This window comes from Leptopilina heterotoma, unplaced genomic scaffold (genome assembly GCF_015476425.1).
Source record: "Leptopilina heterotoma isolate Lh14 unplaced genomic scaffold, ASM1547642v1 Lhet_44, whole genome shotgun sequence".
Lineage (NCBI taxonomy): Eukaryota > Metazoa > Arthropoda > Insecta > Hymenoptera > Figitidae > Leptopilina > Leptopilina heterotoma.
Genome location: NW_025111084.1, coordinates 2,525,739 through 2,549,840, shown reverse-complemented (window position 1 = coordinate 2,549,840; position 24,102 = coordinate 2,525,739). Strand labels below are relative to the sequence as shown.

Genomic DNA, 24,102 nt, shown 5'->3' with positions numbered 1-24,102 from the left:
TTATGTTTTGCAAATCAGAGACGAAAAAAAAAATTGTATACGAATGAAAAAAGCGATTTTTCCCCCATATATGAAAAAAAAATGGGAATTAATGATGAAAATAAAAATGAGAATTGAAAAAAGAAATTATTAAACAATCACGCAAAGTTCAGTCTCTGAATTTGCTACTAATTTACAGGCAAGACGAAATTATTAGAAAAATATTCAATTGTCTCTAGAAAATTTTTTTTATATTTTATTTTATTGTTTCAGAAACTTGGAATCTTGTTTCTATTTCTTCTTGTCTTTAAAAAAAATATGTTTACAAATTTCATTCGATTTTCTTTTTTGGAATTTTTATTTTTTATTTTTATTGTTTTTCTATTATTTCTTTGATTTTTTTTCTATTATTTTTACTTTTATAAATTTTTTTCTACTCATTTTCTTTATACTTCTATTTACTTTACTTTCTCTCTCTATTATTTCCATATTTTTTCTATATTTTCTATTTTTCTATATTTCTTTTAGTTTTTTTCTTTTTCTGTTATTTCCAATTTAAAAATTTTTTTTTTATTATTTTTCCTTTTTTTCATTATTTCTAAATTTTCTATTTATTCCAGTTTTTTTTTATTATTTAATTTTCCTTCCTGTTTTATTTTTTCTATTTATTTTTCTTTCTTTCTTTATTATTTCTACTTTTTTATTTTTTCCATTTATTTTTCTTCCTTTTTCTATTATATTTCTACTTTTTTATTTTTTCCATTTATTTTTCATTCTTTTTCTATTATTTTTACTATTTCTACTTTTTCTACATATTTTTCTTCTATTTTTCTTCTTTTTCTTTCTATTATTTCTACTTTTTTAAAAAAAAATTTTCTATATTTTCTACTAACTTTTCTTTCTTTTTTTATAATTTCTATTTATTTTTTCTTTGTAATAAGCAAAAGAGGTGATTTTAAAGAATGGTGAAAAAAATTGATAAATGAAAATGAAAAATCAAATGAGAATAAAAATAAAAATAATAGAAAAAAATAAATAAAAAGGAAAAATAAAGAAAAAAAATGTAAAAAAAGACAAATGGAAATAATAGAAAAGAAGAAAAATAAATAGAAAAAGAGAAAAATAACTAGAAAAAAGGAAATAAGTAGAAAAAGTAAAAAAGTAAAAATAAATTTTAAGTAATTTTTTTTGCTGGTGGAAAAATTCTATCAAATAAGATAAAAAAAAGAAAAGCAAAAATTAATTCAAAATTTGATTAAATAAATTCTTCTATTTGGAAATTTTTATAAGTAGAAAAATAGAAAAGTAGAAAATAAGTAGAAAAAAAAGAAAATAAGTGAAAAAGTATAGAAATAATTTTTTCTATTTATTTTTTTCTTTTTTTATTATTTCAACTTTTTTCTATTTTTTCTACTTATTTATCTCTTTCTTTTTATATTTATTTTTCTTTGTTCCATTATTTCTATTTTTTTCATTTTATTCACATTTTTTTCATTTTCTTTTCATTTTCTTCTCATTTTTCAATATTTTTTTCAAAAATTAAAAATGAAAAAAATTGAAACAAATTTTTTTCATTTACAAATTTTTTCCTTCATTTATTAAAAATCTCTTTCCTTTTTTGCTTAAACAACAAATTTTAATTTTTTTAATTAACTTTGGAATTTCTTTTTAATCACCCAACTGTCGTAATTATAATGTTTATATATTTTCGAAACTTTTTTCAACTAAGTAGAAGTAAAGTTGTACAAGCACCGCGAAATAAGCTGCACGCAACAAGGCTGAAGTGAATTTAACTTAATAATTTTATTCACTAAAAAAAAAAAATAATTAAATTAAAGCGTAAATATCATCTAACACAAAAAAAAACACTTACACCAAAAAAACAGGAAAGAATGATATATAAAAAAAAAATTATATATATATAAATATATTGAAAGAAAATGTCATGCTTACTTGAAATATGATCATTTAGATTATAAATCGAAAATTCTCATAAAACTTTGGTCAATAGAAGAGAAATTTTTTTTCCATTCAAAAAATGAATTTCGATTTGAAATCTATTTGATCGTTTATAGAATATTAATAATGTAAATGATAGATAATATTGATATATTTATACAAGGTGTTTCCTCGTTTCCGAAAAATTACACATTTTTATCGAGAGTAAAAGAAAAGTAAAAAAAAAAAAAAATGAAAAATTTGTCGAAATAAACGACTTTTTTGGTTTTTCCTCTGAAAGTCAATTATTCAGAAAAAAAATCTATTTTTTACTTTTAATGAACTTCTTTTTTTGAATAACGATTAATTATTTTCAAAATTTTTGAGTTTGATTTTCGGAATATTTTAAAGGGAAACGTAAATTTAATATCAGGGCCACAATATTTAAAAAAAGAGGAAAAAAAGAAAATAGAGAAAAGAGAAAAGAAAGTGAAAAAAAAGTTTTTGTAAAATGTTTTCTGTGTATCGAAAAAAAAATTTCGGCCCTGAAGCGAGTTGATTTCGCTTTTTTAATGAAAAAAAAAATATTGTCAGAAAACACCCTGTACAGTGATGCTAGATCAACTATTTCTATTATGCCCGTCTGCAAAGTCTATTAGAAGAGTCTATCCTACCACCCTTTGTCCTTCCATATTTAAAAGAAAGAAAAAAGAAAATTTATATATTTCAGACTGTGTGTGTGTGTGTGCAAAAAAAATTCGTTTGTGATTTTTTTTTCTTCCTATTTCTCACGCAGTTTTTCTCGTTTTAAGTGTAGAGAAAATTTTCTGGAATATATAAATTTGTTTTTTTTTCCTCCCCAATGGACTTCTTTACCCCAATGTGCACTTCCCGTATGTGTCTTTATACCTGATTATGAATGCGCGAAAGATTTCTGAATGAAAAGAGAGAATTCACATATTTATTGACATCGTTTTTCTGTGCAATAAAAAAAAGGGAGGAATGAGAGAAAAAAAAATTGAAAAGGTGTAAGCAGAGAAAATCCATTTTTAATAGTTGGAATAAGTGTTGGAAACTTTATACTCGTTTACACTATGAGATAAAAATTATCTGTTTTGCAATTTTTATTTTGTTTTTCATTTTCTTTTTGATTTTTATTTTCTATTTTTCTTTTCTCGTTTTTATTTTAATTTTCTATTTTTATTCTCTATTTTTTATTTATTTATTTAGTGTCAAATTATGTTAATTTTCTATTTTTCTTTTCTATTTTTTATTTTAATTCTCTATTTTTATTCTGTATTTTTTATTTATTCATTAATTTATTTAGTGTCATCGGGGTTTCAAATAATAAAAAATTATGTTTCAGGAACTTAATGAACAAAATTAAAATTTATATTAAACTAAAATGCAACTTAATAATTATTATATAATTAATAATTAAAATAATTATTTTTACATTTTATTTCTTTTCCTCATTTTCTTTTTTTATTTCTAGTTTTTTATTATTTATTTCATTATTAGTATTTTTTTATTATTAGTATCAATGGGCTTGTAAATAAATAATTATATTAAATAATTATATATATAATTAATAATTAAAGTAATTATTTTTATTTTCTATTTTAGTTTTTAATTTTAATTTTTATTTTCTATTTTTCAATTTTGTTTTATATTTATTTTTAGTATCAACTAGCTTACAAATGAATAATTATATTAAATAATTATCATAAATGTATAATTAATAATTAATAATTAAAATTATTATTTTTACTTTGTATTTTCATTTTATTTTCTTGTTTCTATTTTTTATTTTCTTATTTCGATTTTTACTTTTAATTCTTATTTCCTATTCTTTATTTATTTATCTAGTACCAACGAGCTTATTAATAAATAATAAATAATTGTATAAAATAATTATTACCTATAATTAATAATCAAAATAATTATTTTTTTTTCCTATTTTTCTTTTGAATTTTTATTTTCAATTGTATTTCCTATTTTTACTTTCAATTCTTATTTTCAATAAAGTTTCAATTCTAATTGAAAATTAAATTATATTGGAAAATTAAAATGGAAAATAGAAATGGAAACTAAAAATAGAAATTAAAAATTGAAAATTAAATTATATTGGAAAATTAAAATGGAAAATAAAAATGCAAAATAAAAATGGAAATTAAAAATAAAAAATTAAAATGGAAATTAAAAATGAAAATAAAAAATGCATTTATTTTTTATTTTTATTTCCTATTTTTATTTTCCATTTTCCAATTGTAATGGAAAATTAAAATAGAAAATTAAAATAGAAAATTAAAATGGAAAATAAAAATGAAAAATAAAAATTCCTTTTTAATTATTATTTTCAATTTTTATTTTTCGCTTTTATTTTTCATTTTAAATTTTTAATTGTATTTTCAATTTTGCTGCAAGAATTAATTATTTTGACTTTCATCTTTTTTTTTTAGAATCGTAAAATGAATTTTAATTTTAATTTTGAATTCTAAATTTGGTTCATTAAGTTTCTGAGATTTAATTGTCAAAAGTTTTTTGTGAAAAATTTTCATTCCTAGTTGAAAATATACCCGAGAGTTAATTTTTAATTTTTTTAGTTTCTTTGATTGCAAAAAAAAAACTCTGCGTACGTGAATGAAATAAATTTGTGTGTCCAAGGAAACTAAGTCTACATTTAAAACGAGTGATTGCCTAAATTAAACAATTACACGCACGTGAATAGCATCTTTAATGCAAATGAACCAGCGCAATTTTCTCGGCGACGTCGAAAAAGAATAATTAATGTTTGTATTTTAAAGAAAACAAAAAAAAATTCTTTTCCAAGTGAAAATATTTCTTTTTGCCTTTTATTTTCAAAATTTTATTCAATTCCAAAGAAAAATATTTAGTCGATTATTAATTAATTCAATTATTAAATTCAATTATTAATTCAATCTATGAATTCAATTATTAATTCAAACAATAAATTCAATTATTAATTCAATCAATTCAATTATTAATTACTAATATTAATTATTAATATTAATTATAATTATTGATTAATTATTAATTATTTTTAAGATTTTGTTTATTTTCCACAAATGTAAAATTTTTATTTACAAAAAGAAATATTTTCATGAAAAAAAGAATTTAAATTACTTTTTTGTTTCTATTTCTCTTTTTTACTACTACCAAAAAAAAAATTGCGTCTGTTTCTAACGTTCAAAGAAAAAAGAGAAATATTGAAAAAAAATTCTATCTGCAATAGATTTTCTATTAACCTTGAGATTTTATCTTTCATATAGAAAATCACACAGCGATGAAATTTACTCGTGTAAATATAAAATAATTGAGTTGTTAATTTTTTGTCGCAACAATATTTTTCAGTAAATATTTCTTATAAGCTTGAAGCTTTTTCAATATCATCACTTTAATGCAAGTCGTCATTTTAGTACAAGACTAGGTAAAACCAAAAAAAAAAAAAAATAATATTTTTTCTCCTTTTAAACAAAATAATAAAAAGAAGTAAAGAATAAATTTTTCAAAAAATTATTTTCATTCTACACACATATTATGCATGGAGAAGAAAAATAATTTTTAGAAAAATAAAATTACTGTAATTTTAAAAATGCACTTGTTAGTTTTTTTGGTGAATAGATTGATAAAAAAAGAAAAGCAAAAAAAAAAAGAAAAAAAGGGGAGAAAACGAGAACATTGAAATCTGTGGTTTTGAAGAAGCACAAGCAAGCGCCGTCCTCTCATTAATCCTGTACCTATTTACATGTTAAACTGTTTCCACACGCTATGATTTATCAAAATAAATGTATCTTCGTATACACTCGATGCTGAAAAAAAAACCCATACAAACAGCGTGAAGGTGTGTTATAGTAAACATTATCAAAACCATTAATAAAAGAGATTTTGTAAATCAGGCAAATCTTTCTTTTATCCACTTTCATGATTCGCTTTTTATTTCTGGTTTTTATTATTAATTTCAAATTAGTCATTAATTAATTATTATTAATTTAAATTATATTAATTATAATTTATAATTATTTTAGGGGAATTTAATTATAACTGTATTGAAAATAAATTAATTTCTATAAAGAATTGTTTTAGAAAATAATGGAATTCTTTTGAATAATTTTATTAAAATTTTTTTTTAAAATAATTGATTTCTGTTTGTTAAATAAATAAATTATTGGGAATTTTGATTTTGATATACAAAATTGAAATCGATCGAAATTTGACGGATTTTAATTCAATTCTTACGATGAATTTTATTAATCTTTTTGAAAAGACAGATGTTTTCAAAAAGTTTAGTGAAATTCATGAATTACTTCGAAGAATTTTATTAAAATCTTTGGAAAATAATGAAATACTTTCGCGGAATTTAATTAATAATTTACTGAAAATAATTAAATTCTAATAAACTAGTTTCGTAAAAAATTTTGTCGAATTGAATTCTTTGGAGAAATTTTATTCAAATTGTATTGGAAATAATTGAATTCCTGCGAAGACCTTTATTTATGAGAATAATGAAATAAAAAAATTAAATTAATAAAAATACAAATTATTTAATTGTTACGATGAAAATAAAAATTCTTTCAAGGAATTAACTTACAATTGTACTGAAAATAATTGTATTTTTCTAAACAATTTTATTAAAATTTTTAAAAATAACTAAAAATTTTTTCTCAAAGATTTTTATTAACATTTTTATAAATAATTGAATTCCATCAACAAATTTTGTTTGGAAGAGGAATTAAAATTCTTTCAAGGAATTTAGTTAAAATTTTATTAAAAATAATTAAATTGTTTTGTAGAATTTCATTAACATTTTATTAATAAGAATTATATTCCCGCGAAAAATTTTTGTTATTTATTAAAATAATTGAATTCTTACACAGAAATTTATTTTTTAAAGTTTTGTAAACAATTCAATTATTTTAAACAATTTTGTCAAATTTTTGAAAAATGATTGATTTATTTTAAGGAACTTTATTAAATTTCTTTTAAATAATTGAATTCTGTCAAGACTATTTATTGCAATTGTAATGAAAATAATTTATTTTCTTCGAAAAATTTTATTATTAATAAAAATTGAAAATAATTGAATGCCTATAAAAAATGTTTAAAAATATTTCACATTTATATTTGAATTTTATTAAAATTTTGGAAAATAATTGAATTTCTATAAAGAATTTCATTAGAGTTTTAGAAAATAATTGAATTCTTTCGAATAATTTTATTAAAATTTTTAAAAATAATTGATTTCTCGATATGTCGAGAAATTTCATTAAAATTGTATTGAAAATAATTGAATTCTTGAATTCCTTAAAATTCTTGAAAATTATTAAATTGTTTCGAAGACTTTTATTGTTTATAAAAATAATTGAATTCATGAATTTCTCAAAAAAAAATTTTTAAATACTTGAATTCTATCTGAAAAAATTATTAAAATTTTATTGAAAATAATTGATTTCCTTCGAAGAATTTTATTAAAATTTTAAAAAAAATTTTTTAGAGAGAAGTAAAGACAATTTTTATTTTAACAGACTTGCGTTTTTTATTGTTTTTCAAATGTATAACATCGGAAAATTTCAATCAGCAAAAATATATATAATAATTTCCTTCGATAGCTCTTTTTTAAAAAGTCTATATAGCTGAATAATAACAAGATCATCAAAAAATAGATTACACGCATGTTTTTTTTTTTAATTATTTTTTTTCTTGTTTTGTTTTGCATTATTATTTAAATTTATCACGTGCAAAAGCCACTATATTATTTTATAATACGTAAAATTCATAATTTCTTTTTATAAATACTAAGAGATTCAAATAAATACTAATAATTATGTAACATATATTTTCAAAAAAAAAAAAAGATAAAAATGCTTTTTCTATATAAATATGTGCGCTCTCAACAGCGTGGAAAAATATACAATTTATGAACGAAAATTCAAAGATTTAAAAACAGTAAAATTTTTAAGGCATTCGGCAGTAGAACATAGCTTTAAAAATTCGATGATTTAATAACCTTGCAACAATTTTTTTTTGAACAATATTGTCTGGACTTTGATTATTTTTTCTCTGATTCCATTATAATGCAATGTTTATAATATTATTTTTATAATTATATCAGAATATTATTAAAATTATTATAATATAAATATATGATAATATAATTTTAAAAATATATTATAAGAACGATTATAATTATAATATTTTATTATTATAATTATTACTTAATTATAATTATAATATTTTAATATCATAATTATTATCTTAATAATTATTATAATTTATAATACGAATACATTATAATGAAATACTAAAAATATATTATAATATTATACCAATAGTAAAAATATAAAATTATAATATATATTTTTACAAAATAAAAAATAAATTTTATTTCCGCATCGAAGGTACAATTTCAGTTCAATTCGTTCATTTTGATTTTTTTTTGCGTTAAATAATTACAACACTAGAAAGAAAATTCAGTGTACAAAATTGAAATTCGTGTAAAAACGAAATTGTACTTTTTTTCCTGTAATTTTAAGCAAAATTTTTCATTTTTCTTATTACATTTTTAATTAATTATTATTTGGTTTTTTTCTTTTTTTTTATTAGTGCAAGGTGATGAAAATCGTCGCGCGTGAATATTCAGGACCTCAAAATGTGATTTGAAGAAAGCTTTCAATTTTTGAGTGAGATTATTTTCCTCCTCAATTTTTGCATTAAAAAATTTTTTTTTTTCGTTGATTTCTTTATGAAACAAGAATTTCGAAATCATTGAATGGAACTTCTTGTCCGGCAAAAGAAATATAGAGACATTTGTGTGACGGTTGGACTTTGCCGATAGTTACTGTGCCCTCGTGATTAACACGGCCAATGAAAAGTGTTTCGCCATCTTCTGTTTGTCCTCCGGGAACGGCATTTGGCGGAATATTTTCGCCACTTGTTGGAACCCACATTGCGGCACTGCTGCATAAAACCTGGAAAAAAAGGAACGAAAAACAATCGGTGAGTTGGATTCTTAATTAATTTTGCAAATTTTATTTTTTGCTATTTTTTTATTATTTTTATATTGTAGGACAAAAGTTTCACATAAAAAAATTCCAAACTAAATATGTTCCAATATAGAAAAATGTCCAATGAAATTGATAAATTTTTTGAAAAAAATATTTAAAAAAAAAATTGGCAAACATTTTTTTCCGGAAGAAATTCTGCTTTTGTATTATTATTTTTTGAAAAAATGTTTTCTTTTTCTTTTCCCCCAAAGGTGTGATTGTTTTGGATTTTTTTATCACCTCGTAATCGGATTTTCCGTGTTCCTCGCCACCCCAAGCCACGTAACAAACGCCATGTTGGGGATTCACTTTGCCCGGAATGAGAGCACCTTCGTGATTAGCTCTTCCAACAAACAAGATGCCGTCAATGTCGTTTCCGCCTTCTAGAGCACCCGCAGGTAATACTCCTCCGACGGCTTCACACCAAACTCCCGTTGGACTCGCTGATGACATTGGAACAACCGGAGCGGAAGGTGTTGGTGAATCGTCTGTAAGTAATTCGATTTTATACTAAAATTTCAATTTTATCAAATTATAATAACAGTGAAGGATTTTTATTTGATTTTTCTACAAAAAGAAAGCCGTACAAATAATGTTTCGGGCACAAATTTTCAATGTTCGAACGAAGGAGATTTTTTTCAGTGTTATTAATATTAACTATTGTTATTTGAATTTATTTTTTAAATTTATTTTATTTTTTTCTTAGTTTTAATTTATTTTTCAACTATTATTATTAAATACTAATTAATATTTATTTATTCAAATTATTAAACTCTCTAATTACGAACATTACGAATATCTTGAGAATCAATATGGCGATGTTATTCTCCACCTGCGAACGCCAAGGTCACCGCTAGATGGCAGTTCGGTTCTTTCTTGGAATTTTCCCTGCCCTCTGGTGGTGACCTTGGCGTTCTCAAGTGGAGAAATTAAACCCCATTTTCTCAAAAAATTACTTTCAGTCAAAAAATGCGACTGTGAGAATAATTAAATTTTTTTCCGTAAAAATTTGGAGCAAATTTTTTAATTTCCTATTTAAAAAGAAAATTTTAGTTTTAATTATAATATATACTTTTTTTTATTTATAATTATTAATTATAAATTATAATATAAAATTCAAAATTCCTTCATTCGAAAATAGAAATGGGAAATTTTCCTTATCAGACAGTGAATGAAAGAGAAAATTTTTATTCTCTAAAGCCAGGAATTATTTTATTAATAAGGAATATAAAAAAGCAAACAAAACAATTTTTAAAAATACAAAAAGGTGATAATGCATTCACAAGTGGTAAAAAATAAAGTAAAATTCGTCGATAATAATCGGAATAAAATAGGAAAATCCGAATAAATACCCAAATTGATGTAATCAATTTTAGATTTCATTGAAAATCGATTTGACATTTTCAATTGAAACGCAATACCTGTCAAGTAAATCAACAACTCAAATTACAATATTGCGTAATAACATATAAGGTTTTATGAAAAAAAGAAAAAAAAACTATAGGTATAGGAAAATGACAAGGACGAAAAAATATAGATCCTATCTTTTGTTTAGTGCAATTCTATGGATTAAGTTTTAAAAGAACAATTTTACTAAAAACTTTTTCCACTTTTTCTAGTGAAAAAAAAAAATAAATAAAAAGGTAAATTATTTTTTTAAATAAACAAAGAATTATTAAAATTCTATTATATGAAAAAATAATTTCTTCTATTTTTACTTTTTCTATTTACTTATTTGTATTTTTTTAATTTGCATAAAAACTTATAGTATTATAATCGAATTTTTTTAAATATATTATACACTAAAAAAATATTTATTATTTTTTTCATAAAAAATATGTATTATTTTTTTAATGAAAAATATTTATTATTTTTTTAATAAAAAATATATAATATTATTATTTTAAAAAAAAAAAATAGTTATTATTTTGTTAATAAAAAAAATATAAATATTAATATATTATATTATAATATATATTATATATTATTATTATTATTATTATTATTATTATTATTATTATTATTATTATTATTATTATTATTATTATTATTATATATTATATTATATATATTATTATTATTATATTATTATTATTATTATATTATATTTTATTATTTATTTTATTATTATATAAATATTTTGATATTATTTTAATCGATTAACTTGAGGCCGCACGTTAGTTTATTTAATAATCGGTTATTAAATATTTATTTGAATCAATAATAATTTTTATTCGAAGCAATTAAAAGGTATTTGCTTGAAATAAACGAAAAGACTCGTCTCGTGTATAATTTAATAAATAAATAAAAATAAAATATTAAATAAAGAAATTATCAGTTGAAATAAAATTTATCTGATTTTAATAAAAATTATTTGATTCAAGTATAAATATTTATTTGGAAATAAAAATCGGTTATTTAAAACAAATAAATTTTTTTCAATGTAATTTTTATAAAATGAAATTAAATTTAAATTATTAATAGGTATAATTATTAAAAAATAATATTTATTATTAATATATATTTATTATTAAACAATACAAATCGAATGCAATAATTTTGCAACAAAAAAGTAATGATAACGCAGAAAAAAAGGAAAAAAAAATTTTTTGTTGGCAAAAAATCGTAAAAAAGATAAGAAAATTTTATTTCATTGATTTCTTTTTCAAGTCGTAAAAAATAGAAATAAAAAAAATTATTAGAAATTGAAAATAATAAAAGAAAATAATCAATAAACTGATAAACAAAATTAAGGAGAACACCGAGAGGTGGAAAATAAATACGCTGCACACAAAAACTAAAAATTACAAGTTTAGAAGAAAAGAGAAAAAAATAGTGTCTTTTTTTATATCAATAATAAAAAAAATACATTTAAAAAATTTTAAACAATATTTTTTCATTGTTTTTCTCTCGAAATATTTGATAAAAACTCTTTTAAAGATAAAAGAATCGATAATTTCGCTATTATTCCATTATTTGCTAGACAATTTTCGTATATTTAATATTCTTGCGAAAAATAGAAAAAACAGTACATATTTCTTGTGTGTCAAGGATTTTCAATTTTCACTTAAAATTTTGATCATGAATCAAGTTGGAAAGAAAAGCAAAAAAAAAAAAAATTGATTACGATTCTTTAAACGTGTGTTCCGAGTCCCGACAAATAAGATTAAACAGTGAACGATAATTTAGCGACTTGTTTTTCTAATATAAGTGACCTTCTTTTTACAAATTAAATGAATATATATATGTTTGACGCCAACCCGACTCAAATCAGTCTCTGACCTACAAGGATTAAAAATCAATATTTTGTTGGCAAGGACAAAAGAAGTTTGTTTTATATGCAAAAGTTGCAGTATGGGAAAAATTTTCTAGAATTGCGTGTTTTCCGTTCATTTTCATTCGTATTGATGATAGAAATAGAAAAAAAAAGGAAAGATAATTATCATCGATCCTGTGAAAATTCTATTATCCAGTGATGCAAAATTTATAGTCTTGTTCGCAATATTTTACACTTATTACAATTACATAAAAAAAAGAAAAAAGAACGAAAAAAAACTGAAAATTAAAAGAAATCATTTTTTTCTTATTTGAAAATTTTTGTCTTAGAAAAAATCCATTCATAGAATTTTGTTTTTGAATTTAAAATTAATTTAAATTTTTGAAATTTTGGATATTTTTTCTATTTTGGTTTTTTTTTGATAAAGAGAAAAAAAATTAAAACTGTGGAGTTTATTAAAAATTTTTATAATTCTCTTCTCGAAAGAAAATCGTTAATAGAATTTTATTTTCTAAATTTAAATTTTTTAAATTTTTGATATTTTTTTGACATTATTTTTATAAGTTTTGATTTCTTTTTATACAGAGAAGAAAGATTAATAATGTGGAATTTATTACAAATTTGTTAAAAAAGTATTGTTTACAGAATTTTGTTTTTTGAATTGAAACTTAATTTAAATTTTTGATATTTTTTTGACATTTTTTTTATTTTGTTTTTTTCCGATAAAAAGAAAAGATTTAAAATGTGGAGTTTATTACAAATTTTTTTAAAATTCATTTTTGTAAAAAATCGTTAATAGAATTTAATTTTTTGAATTTGAATTTTAATTTTTTCAATTTTAGATATTTTTTTCGATATTATTTTTTTCATTTTGATTTTTTTTCGATAAAGAGAAGAAAAATTAAAAATGTGGAGTTTATTATAAATTTTTATAATTCTTTTCTCGAAAGAAAATCGTTTATAGAATTATGTTTTTTAAATTTACATTTAATTTTTAAAATTTTTGATATTTTTTTGACATTATTTTTTTTATTTTGTTTTTTTTTTGATAAAGAGAAGAAAGATTAATAATGTGAAATTTATTACAAATTTTTTTATTATTCTTTTAAAAAAAAAATAATTTACAGAATTTTGTCTTTTGAATTTAAATTTAATTTAAATCTTTGATATTCTCTCGATATTATTTTTTCTATTTTTGTTTTTTTTCGATAAAGAGAAAAAAGAATTAAAATGTGGAGTTTATTGCAAATTTTTTTACAATTCTTTTTTTTGAAAAAAATCGATTATAGAATTTAATTTTTTGAATTTTAATTTTAATTGTTTAAATTTTGGTTATTTTTTCTATTTTGGTTTTTTTTCAATAAAGAGAAGAAAATTTAAAAATGTCGAGATTATTACACATTTTTTTTACAATTTTGAATTTAAATACAATTTAATTTTTTTAAAGTTCAGATATTTTTTCGTTATAATTTATTTTATTTTCGTTTTCTTTTGGGAAAGAGGAGGAAGATAAAAAATGTGGAGATTATAAAATTTTGTTTACAATTTTTTTTTCGACAAAAAAGTCGTTTATAGATTTTTATTTTTGTCTTTTTTTTAAATTTCACGAATATTAATGTTTGGTTTTCTTTTAATAGATAGAAGGGGGAAGGGGGTTGGGAGATTAAAAATCTAGTGATTATTAAGAAGGCAGAAGTGAAATCTATTTTTAATTCAAACTAACACAGTGTTGCGTAACATTGTTTGAAAGCGTGCGGGAAGGCCAAGAGCATTTTTATGCAAATTTAACAAAAAGCCAAATCTATCTCGCAGCGTCAAATTTATGTTTTGCTAATTAGAAATACATTACGTACAACCGTCGAAATCGCCGAAACAACACGCTGGAAAAAAGATAAAGAAATATTTGTCCAAAATAATCCCAAAATTATTGCAAAGAAGAAAAAGAATTAATTAATATTAAATATTAATGAGAAATTGTTTTTTAACCAAAAGCCCCTCATTAGTTATTCCACACAAAGCTTTTACCATTACCAAAAGTATTTTAATGCAATTTTTAATTATGTAAATTTTTACTATTTAAAATTAATTTTCAAATGAATAATAATTAATTCTCAAGAATTATTATTATTATTGTGAATTACTGGAAATTATTAATAATTATTATTAATTCTTATTAATTCTTATTAATTAGTTTCAATTACTAATTGCTATTGACTACAATTAGTTATTATTATTATTTACTTTTTTCTTTCTTTTTCAGAAATTGGAATTTAGAATTTAGAAAAAAAAATTAAATTATAAATTAAATTTTATTTTTTTTTTAATTTAATAAAATTTATAGTTAATATAATTTTATTTAGGCAGCTACTAATTCTTGTAATAGTAAAATAAAATAGAATTTATATTGAAATTAAATTTAATAAATTTGAATTTTAATAAAAAATAAGATCAGAATTAAAATTAAATTCAATAAATTTGAACTGAAATAAAAAAATATAGAATCAGAAATTAGAACTAATTAAAAATTGAAAATTAATTGACTTCGGGATAATTATGTAAAATAGTTTTACCGGTGACTAATGTAACTAGAATAGAAATGAATAATAAGAATCTTTTTTTTTACTATTAATCAGTGAAGAATTACTTATTAAGAATATCATTGAGAATTAATAATAATAATGACTAATAATTAATAATAATAATTACTATTAAGAATTATTATTTTTGGTTATTAATACCTATGAATATAGTAGTAATTAATACCAAAAATAATTATTAATATTATCGTGATTATAATAATGTTTTCAACTGAATTAATTAATTATTAATTACGAGGAATTAATTTGAATAATTGTAATTAATTCTTTCAAATTTACTGGTTTATTTAGTTATAAATTTTCCACACTCGATCTTATGATAAGAATTAAAAATTTTTAAACTAATGATTTTATTTTAATAATTTGAATATTGAATAAATTTACCATTTTATGATTAAGTTTTTATTAATATAATTTTAAGATTAAGTTTGTGGATTAAATAGTTCCAATTCAAATATTAAATTTTTAATATTTGAAAATTTTTTTTCTTAATATTTTTATTAAGTTTGGAATTTTTATATTTTGATATCACTTACCTTCGAGTTGCCATTCACCGCAAGCACCCCATCCGGTGCAAAATCCAATGAAACCAACATTTATGAATTCAGAATCAGTGTAACTTAGCATTGGTTCATGAAAACCTTCTCTTCCAACTGTCAATAAATTATCGCTCCATCTGAATAGCAAAAAAAGAAATTTCGTATTACAATTAAATTAATACAATAATAATTATATTTTTAGAGTAGTATTGGTCTATGAATTAAAATTTATTTTGAAATCAATATACCTTATCCAAAAACCGCGAAACTCATCGGCGCTGAGAATTGATGAAGTTTCAGCTTCAGCAACCTCGGGCTTTGTTCTGTTCTTGCGAATAACGGATTTTGCATTTGACCAACCGCCAATGAAAATCTGGGAATTATTTATTCAATTAGACAATAAATTCATTTATATTAATTATTTAATTATTAATTGTAATAAAAGAAAAATTATAATTTTCGTGCTGGAAATTTTATTTTCAACAAAATATTAATAAAATTTCACTAAAGAATTTAATTATTTTCTAAAATTTTAATAAATTCTTCGAATCAATTCAATTATTTTAATAGTAAAATCTTTGCAAAGATTCATTATTTTTAGTAAAATTTCACAAAAGAATTCAACTTTTTTCTTAATTCGCTTTTAAATTTTTCCAAAAGAATTCAATTATTTTCTAAAATTATAATAAATTCTTTGAAACAATTCAATTATTTTTATTATAAATAGTAACATTTTTTGCAAAAATTCAATTATTTTCAACAAAATTTTAATAGAATTTCACGAAAGAATTCAATTATTTTCTAAAATTTTTATAAATCCTTCAAAACAATTCAATTATTTTCAATAAAATTTCACGAAAGAATTCAATTATTTTTTAAAATTATAATAAATCCTTTGAAACAATTCAATTATTTTTGTAAATAGTAAAATTCTTTGCAAAAGTTCATTTATTTTAAATGCAATTTTAATAAAATTTCATGAAAGAATTCAATTTTATTTTTGAATTTTTAATATTTTTCGAAAAAATTCAAATATTTTCTAAAATTTTAATAAATGCTTTGAAGTAATTCCATTTTTTTTTAAATTTTTAATAAAATGTTTTGAAAGCATCCAATTATATTCTAAATTTTGAATAAATCCTTTGAAACAATTCAATTATTTTTATAAGGAATAAAATTCATCGCAAGAATTGAATTGGGATTTTCAAAAATTTTACTAAAATTCTTCCTTGAAATTTAATTATTCTCAAATTTTATGATAAACTTCTTCGAAAGAATTAAATAATTTTCAATTTTTTGGATAAAATGATTAAATATTAATTTAATTTATTATATTCAATTTAATTTAATTTAATTAATTAATTAGTTAATTTAATTTAATTCAATATTCAATTTAAATCAAACTCAATTTTTGCACCCAAAGAAAAGATATATTTGATCGACAGCCTACTAAATTATTTATTTGGTTCAAATAAATTGTATTTGTTTCAAATAAATTGTGTTTGGTTCAAATAAAAGTTTTATTTATGTCGAATAAAATTTTTATTTAAAACAAATAAATAATCTAGATCTAATATTGTTTTTTTTAGTTTTTTAAAAAAATATTTGTTTTCTCAATGCTTTAAATAAAATAATTTGAATTTTCTTTTATTTATTTAAACGAAATATTAAAATAGAATTTTGATTAGAAAATTTTTCTCATACCTCGTACATTGGTTCTCCTTCTTGAGGACCAGGTGTGAGTGCAACGTGAGCATCATTTGCTGCTTTCACACGAAATTGGACCTGATTTCCTCTTGATGGAAAGAACTGATACTCCAATTTATCTTCAGTTTGCAATGCTGAAAAACAATCATAATAATGGAAATAATTAAAATAAGCAGAATATTAATATTCATCAAAATAATAACAATTATAGTAATATTAATATTAACAACAAAAATAGTATTAGTAATAATAATAAAATATAATAATAATAATAACAATGATTAGTTACACCATAGTTTTTATTCTTTAGAACAGTCATTGGGTAAAAATTAATTAGAAAGATTTTCATTAAGTAAAACTTTCAATTTTTGAATTTAAATTAAGAATAATTTAAAATTAGAATAAAAAAATTAATAAGGAAGATTTTCTTTAAGTAAAACTTTTAATTTTTGGATTTAAATTAAGAATAATTTAAAATTAGAATAAAGAAATTAATTAGAAAGATTTTCATTAAGTAAAACTTTCAACTTTTGAATTTAAATTACGAAGAATTTAAAAATAATAATAAAAAAATTAATTAGAAAGATTTTCATTAAGTAAAACTTTCAACTTTTGAATTTAAATTACGAAGAATTTAAAAATAATAATAAAAAAATTAATTAGGAAGTTTTTCATTGAGTAAAACTTTCAACTTTTTAATTTAAATTAATAAGAATTTTTTTCTAAACAGAAAGTTTGTTTAATAGATAATTAAGTCGACAAATTATTACCTGATAGAATTTTAATAATAAAAAATTAATAATTAATAATGAAAATTCATTAAATGTCATGATAATAAAGTTTGTGACAAAAATTCCTTCAAAAATATTGATATAGTTAAAAATTATTATTAATTTTGATAAAATAAAATATATATAAATAGATAATAAATATTTTCAAGAAAATAGAAAAATTTATTGAAACAGGAAGCAGGAAAATATAACAGAAAATATCTCGAGAATTTAGCATTTTATTAAATAAGAAAAAATTTTCTTTCGCTTGAAAACAAAAGCTGGTCTCTGTCTCAGATCAGACAGAGAAAGATAGAGAGAGAGAAGAAAATAATACTCGAGGAATGAATTAATACAATAAATCTGTGTTAAAAATAATTGAAATTAAATGGTCCAGATTATTGATCCATGACGAATAATTGTGTTCGGAGGGAACGTCATTGAAATTATGTGTGTTCATGATTATTTCTGTTTCGATGACGTTTTCAACTTGAATAAATATTAATATATATATATATATATTTTTTTTTTCATATACCGTGAACTTTATGATCCTGAAAAATTCGCAGAACAAATTCTAATTTTTTCTAGTCTACTTAGTAAGAGACGACCGGTTAAATTTAATCCCTCGAGATTACGAATCACTTGTAATTATGGAGAATATACTTTGCCTCCCACGCTAAGGGTTTCATTCATAAAACAATTGACATTCCTCTACATCAAATGATCATCATAAGAACAATCTCATTCGAAATATGAATATTTTTTCTTTTAGGAAAATGAAGATTCGTTTCGATTTCTCTTTTCTGAAACCCGTTTTTTTAAACTACTCTCTAAATTTGAATTAGTCGAAACGTTCACTATTTAGAATTAGTGACTATTAATTATTATGAACCAAAAAAAGTTTATTTAAACAAAATAAAATTTTTACTTGAACCAAATAAATAATAAATAAAATTTTACTTAAATCATAAAAAATTTATTTAAAACAAATAAAAAGTCTTTAAATTGTTTTTAAAAGAATAAGATATTTTTCTTAATTTCATGAATAAATAATAAATAAATAAATAAAAATTGAAGGAAAAAAATGGAAAACAATGGAAAAAAAAGATATTTTTGCTCTTTTCAAATATACATTACAAACGAAAGAGAATTAAATCTCTTTGCTGTATTGATGGTATTTAATGATACAATGTGTTAATTATCAGCGTTGCAGTTGGTTTTGTTTAGAATGAAGACTCGACAATTATCATAACACTGAGATCCCATCTTCTTGTAATTAATTTACAATCATAAATGCTACAAGCAGTTATTTTTAAAAGTATTTTTTTTAAGAAAATGTTTTATTTCTTAACTTCCTGCTTCAAGCAAAAATATACTAATTATATGCTAATTATAATAAATTAAATAACACATAATTTAAAAATAATACTAATAACTAGATGTTTAAAAAATAAATTTTTTAAATATACGTTCAAAATACTATTTAAGTTTTGTGATGAATTATTTCTTTTTTAAGTAAAGTTTGTTATGAATTGCTGATAAAGGAATTAGAACATTAATTATATATTGTTTTAATTATATAATTATCAATATAATTAATATTATCTATTTAGTAGCAATTGTAAAGGAATTCCATTTTTTCAATACAATTTTAATTAAAATTTCTCGAAAAAATTCAATTATTTTCAAAACCATGAATAAAATTTTAAAAACATTAGTTATTTTTCTAAATAATAAAAATTCTTCGAAGGAATTCAATTATTGACAATTTAATCTAATTAAATTCCTAGAAAGAATTCAATTATTTTCAGTACAATTTTAAATCCCTGGACAGAATTTATTTTGAAAATGTTCTAATAAAATTCGTTGAAAAAATTAAACTACTTTTTAAAAGTTATAAAAAAATTTTTCTCAACAATTCAATTATTTTCATAAAGAATAAAATTCATTGAAGGAATTCAATATTTTCAATAGATAGGGTAGAGTGGGGTAAAAAAGCCACATTTTTACTTTTGATGCTGTAAAATCTGTATTTAAAATTTTTTTCTCAAATTTCCAATTGTTATTGAAAGTTTAGTTATTAAGCTTGAAAATTCTTGACGGAAATATTTTTTATCTCATGAAAGGACTAAGTTATAAGAGTTTTACGAAAGCACTGCAAGTGGCTTTTTTGCACCACCTGGTGGGGTGAAAAAGCCACCCTACGATTTTAGCAAAACACGTTATCAATTTAGGTATTTTTATATTTTTCCTTTATTTATATGACAAATAGTCTTATTTGAAAAATATTTTAATAATTATGAAAGAGTTTTTAGCAAGGAAAATTGAAAATTATATTAAGTTTACCTGTTTTCGATTTGCACTGCCAATTTTTCGTACCTTTTTTAGAAGTTCTCTTTAAGTTTTACCACAGATAACATATTTCGTTGCAACCGTTTATTCATTGTTTATTTTTTAAATGCACTTTGAACTACTTTTTCGTCGTGTTTAATTTATTTTATTAAATAAACACGAGAAATTTTGTAAAATAAGAAGGTTAGTTTAAATAGAAAACAAGTGAATTTCACAAAATATTCAATGGATTTTTTGCCCTGGCTTTTTTACACCCAAGACCAGTTATTAAAAAAAGCAAAAATAAATTGTCAATTCAGTTCAATTTCTAAAAATTAACATTGTATACGTTTTCGGTATACTTTTCTCCTTATGTACAAACATTTACTTTTACTATTCGTTCACTTAATCAGATTGTAATATGTTTGAAAAGTTCACCAAAATGTTTTCAAAAAAGCAACAAAAAATTAAAATTACAATAAAAACAATATTAATCTAGGTACAACATTCAAATTAGATTCAAAAGTTGCGTATTACCTAATAGTATTTATATTCTAAACAGCTGATAAATCGGCTTAATAGTTTTTAAATAAAACTCAAATGGCTTTTTTACACCATGGCTTTTTTACCCCACTCTACCCTACATAAAATTTTCCGAAAGAATTAAATTATTTTTCTAAACTTTTAATAAAATTCTTTTGGAAAAATTTAAATTATTTTCAAAAATAATATTAATAATATTATTATGTTATTATGATTTAATGGCATTGCAACTGAATGGAAAAATGGAAACGAATGTGATTTTCTTTAAATTATTGAAAAAAGAGGGAAAATTTTGCAATAGGACATTTTCGAGTTACGAAGCAATTAATAAAATGCGAATCGCATATATAGGTTGCAAGGCCGCGAAAAGAAGCAAGCGCAGGATGACGACAACCTAGAATAGAAATAAAATGTTGAGGCGACACATAAATTGTTCATGTTGGAATTTTTATGCTCCTGTATATAATTATGCAATACTCCATTGAGAAATGTCATCAATTTTGCAAGAAATGAAGATAAATTCATCATTTATTTAGACATAAAAAGAAAAGTGGATTAATAATTTTTATGGAGGAACAGTGCATATATATATATCAACAGAATATATATTATTATACTGAAAGAAAACTACTCATAAAAAAATCTGTTCTTTGAAAAACAATTTTTTTTTTACATTTTACCTTCAATTTTATTGTTAAATAATAATTTTTATTATTGAATTAATTAAGGATAATTAATCAATTTCTATACATCGGTAAAGAAAGATGTATAAATTTGAGTTTCAGAGCCAATTGTTATTTGGTTCAAATAAATTTTATTTGGTTGAAATAATTTTTATTTAGTTCAAATAATTTTTTTTTTGTTCAAATAATGTTTATTTGGTTCAAAGAATTTTATTTGGTTCAAAAATATTTTGTTTGGTTCAAAAATATTATATTTGTGCTGCAATTTCTATTTGATTGAAAAAAATTTTATTTGGTTCAAAGAGATTTTATTTGCTTCAGATAAATCTTATTTGGTAAAAGAAAATATTAATTGGTTCAAAAATCTTGTATTTGGTTCAAACAGATTTTATTAGGTTAAAATAAATTTTAGTCGGTTCGAATAAATCTTCATTGGGTTCAAACAGATTTTATTTCTTTTTCTATTTGGTTCAAAAATATTATTTGTGCTGAATAAAATTTTTATTTGCTTCAAAAATATTTTATTAGCTTCAAAAATAGTTTATTTGGTTCAAATAAATCCATTTTGTTAAAAACAAATTTATTACTCAAAATAAGAAAAAAACGGATGTAAAAATCGTCAAACAAATTTTATTTTGTTCAAATAAAGTTTTTTTTAATAATATTTTTAATAATATATTAACATTAACTGATAACGAAATTAAATTTTACGTTTATAGATTTATTTTACGATTCTTCATACTGAAAGATTATATTGAAAAAAATTTTTAAAAAGAATCATTTTTAAATTCAAAAGTAAAATTAAAAAACATTTTGTAATAGTAGAAAATTGTGTAAAATATTATTTAACAACATTTGAGGTAATTTTGGTAAATAACAAGTTACATGATAAATATATGATGATGATTCTTATTGTAATTATATTGTCTCGAGGATTCTATTTTTAAATTTCCATCAGAGAATACATGAAAATAATTCACAGATGTTAATTATTTACGTGTATATTTACATCTTGATCTCTTCGGGAATTTATAATCAAAGGCAGATTAACATTTTTCGACCGTTTCTTCTTTAGAATTTTAAACATTTTGTTTCTCTCATTTCTTCTCTACACTGAAAAAAAATTTACTTTACTCGAGTAAACGATTACTTGTCTATTATCAAATAAATGATTCCTTGAATCTAATAAATTTTATTTAAATCGAATAATTTTTATGGAAATCAAATAATTTTTATTTACATCAAATAATTTGTATTTAAATCAAATAATTTTTATTCAAATCAAATAATTTTTATTTTAATCAAATAATTTTTATTCAAATCGAATAATTTTTATTTGAATCAATAATTTCAGTATTTAAAGCAAATATACCATTTAATTGACTCAAGTAAAATTTTTTTGATACAAATAAATATTTATTTGCTAATACACCAAGAAAAAAAATATATTTGACTCAGAGCCAACTAGACTTTTTATTTATTTCAAATAAACTTTATTTGGTTTATTTTGTTTTTGTTTTTTTTTATTTGGTTTAATTAAACTTTTATTTGATTCAAATAATTTTTTTATTTATGTTGAATAACATTTTTACTATAACAAATAAATATTCTAGTTCGCTTTGAAAAAAAAAAATACTTTTATTGGACTCAAATAAATTATTTTTGGGTTAATAAAATTTTTCTCTTGGTGTATTTGAAGCAAATACGATTTAATTAACTCACATAAAAATTATTTGATTAAAATAAATATTTATTTGATAATAAACAAGTATATTTGTACTTGAATATAATTATACTTGTTCATTTGAATCAAATAAATTTTTTTGCAGAATAGTTTTAATCAAATTAGTTTATAAATAAATTAATAATTATTCTAACTCGCTACAGAAAAAAATTCCTAATCAAGTTTAAACTTAACGGTTTTTTATTTAAACTTTATAGAAATAACGGTTTCGTGACTGAAATGACATTCGTTGCATTCCACAAGAGAATTTCCCATGAACAATCAATTCTTCTAAAACAATTGTTCTTTTTAAATTACATAAAGTTGACAGAATATTTGTAAATATTTACTTCTTTGAATCAGTATATTATCAATTTTTCTTCGTTTTATTTTTCCTTCTCTTTTTTTCTAAATTTAAAAATTTGCAAATTGTAAAAGAAAATTTTATTTAAATTTAATGTAAAAATAATAAAATTTCCGAAACAATTAATTTCGCCTGCTGCTTTTTTTTAATCAGGTGCTTACTTTTTTCTTCTCTTGAAAAGTAAAAAATTGTAAAAAAAATTGTAAAAAATAGAATTTTTATAAAAAGGTATTAACTCTAAGATTCTTATATGGTTAGGAAAATGTGAATTTAAAAATAATTTTCCTGCTTTACTCACTGCGAACGGACATGTTGAAAAAAATTCTTTGAAATCTTGTTTTCACTGAGGAAGCAACAATGACAAAATCACTGATGAAAAGTAATTCCGTGTTCGGTAACGAAACACTCGAGACTGAATTTTAACTTGGTAACAAGCCGGCAAGAAATGTTTCCCTACAATGTGTGACTCATCCTTTTTTTTACGAGAGGAATTCATGCGCAAAATCCAGGGCCGTAAAATTGTCTCTTCAATTTAGCGAATATTTGAAATTTTCTTTTTTGGAGCAATGGAAAATAGAAAGGAT

The 24,102-nt window shown here is 20.6% G+C and overlaps 1 protein-coding gene across 2 annotated transcripts; it reads right to left on the bottom strand.

The window, feature by feature from the left end:
• Positions 1–8,497: 8,497 nt before the first annotated feature.
• LOC122507009 lies at positions 8,498–23,973 on the bottom strand. Of its 2 annotated transcripts, XM_043619483.1 has the most exons (7): positions 23,817–23,973; positions 17,099–17,235; positions 15,643–15,767; positions 15,392–15,531; positions 14,112–14,138; positions 9,222–9,469; positions 8,498–8,906 (listed from the first exon to the last, which is right to left on the bottom strand). In XM_043619483.1, exons 1-7 carry the CDS (start codon positions 23,827–23,829, stop codon positions 8,679–8,681), a joined length of 918 nt encoding a protein of 305 aa, XP_043475418.1. In that variant the 5' UTR covers positions 23,830–23,973; the 3' UTR covers positions 8,498–8,678. The 2 variants fall into 2 exon arrangements, with proteins under 2 accessions (XP_043475418.1, XP_043475419.1); XM_043619484.1 differs by lacking the exon at positions 14,112–14,138.
• Positions 23,974–24,102: the final 129 nt, after the last annotated feature.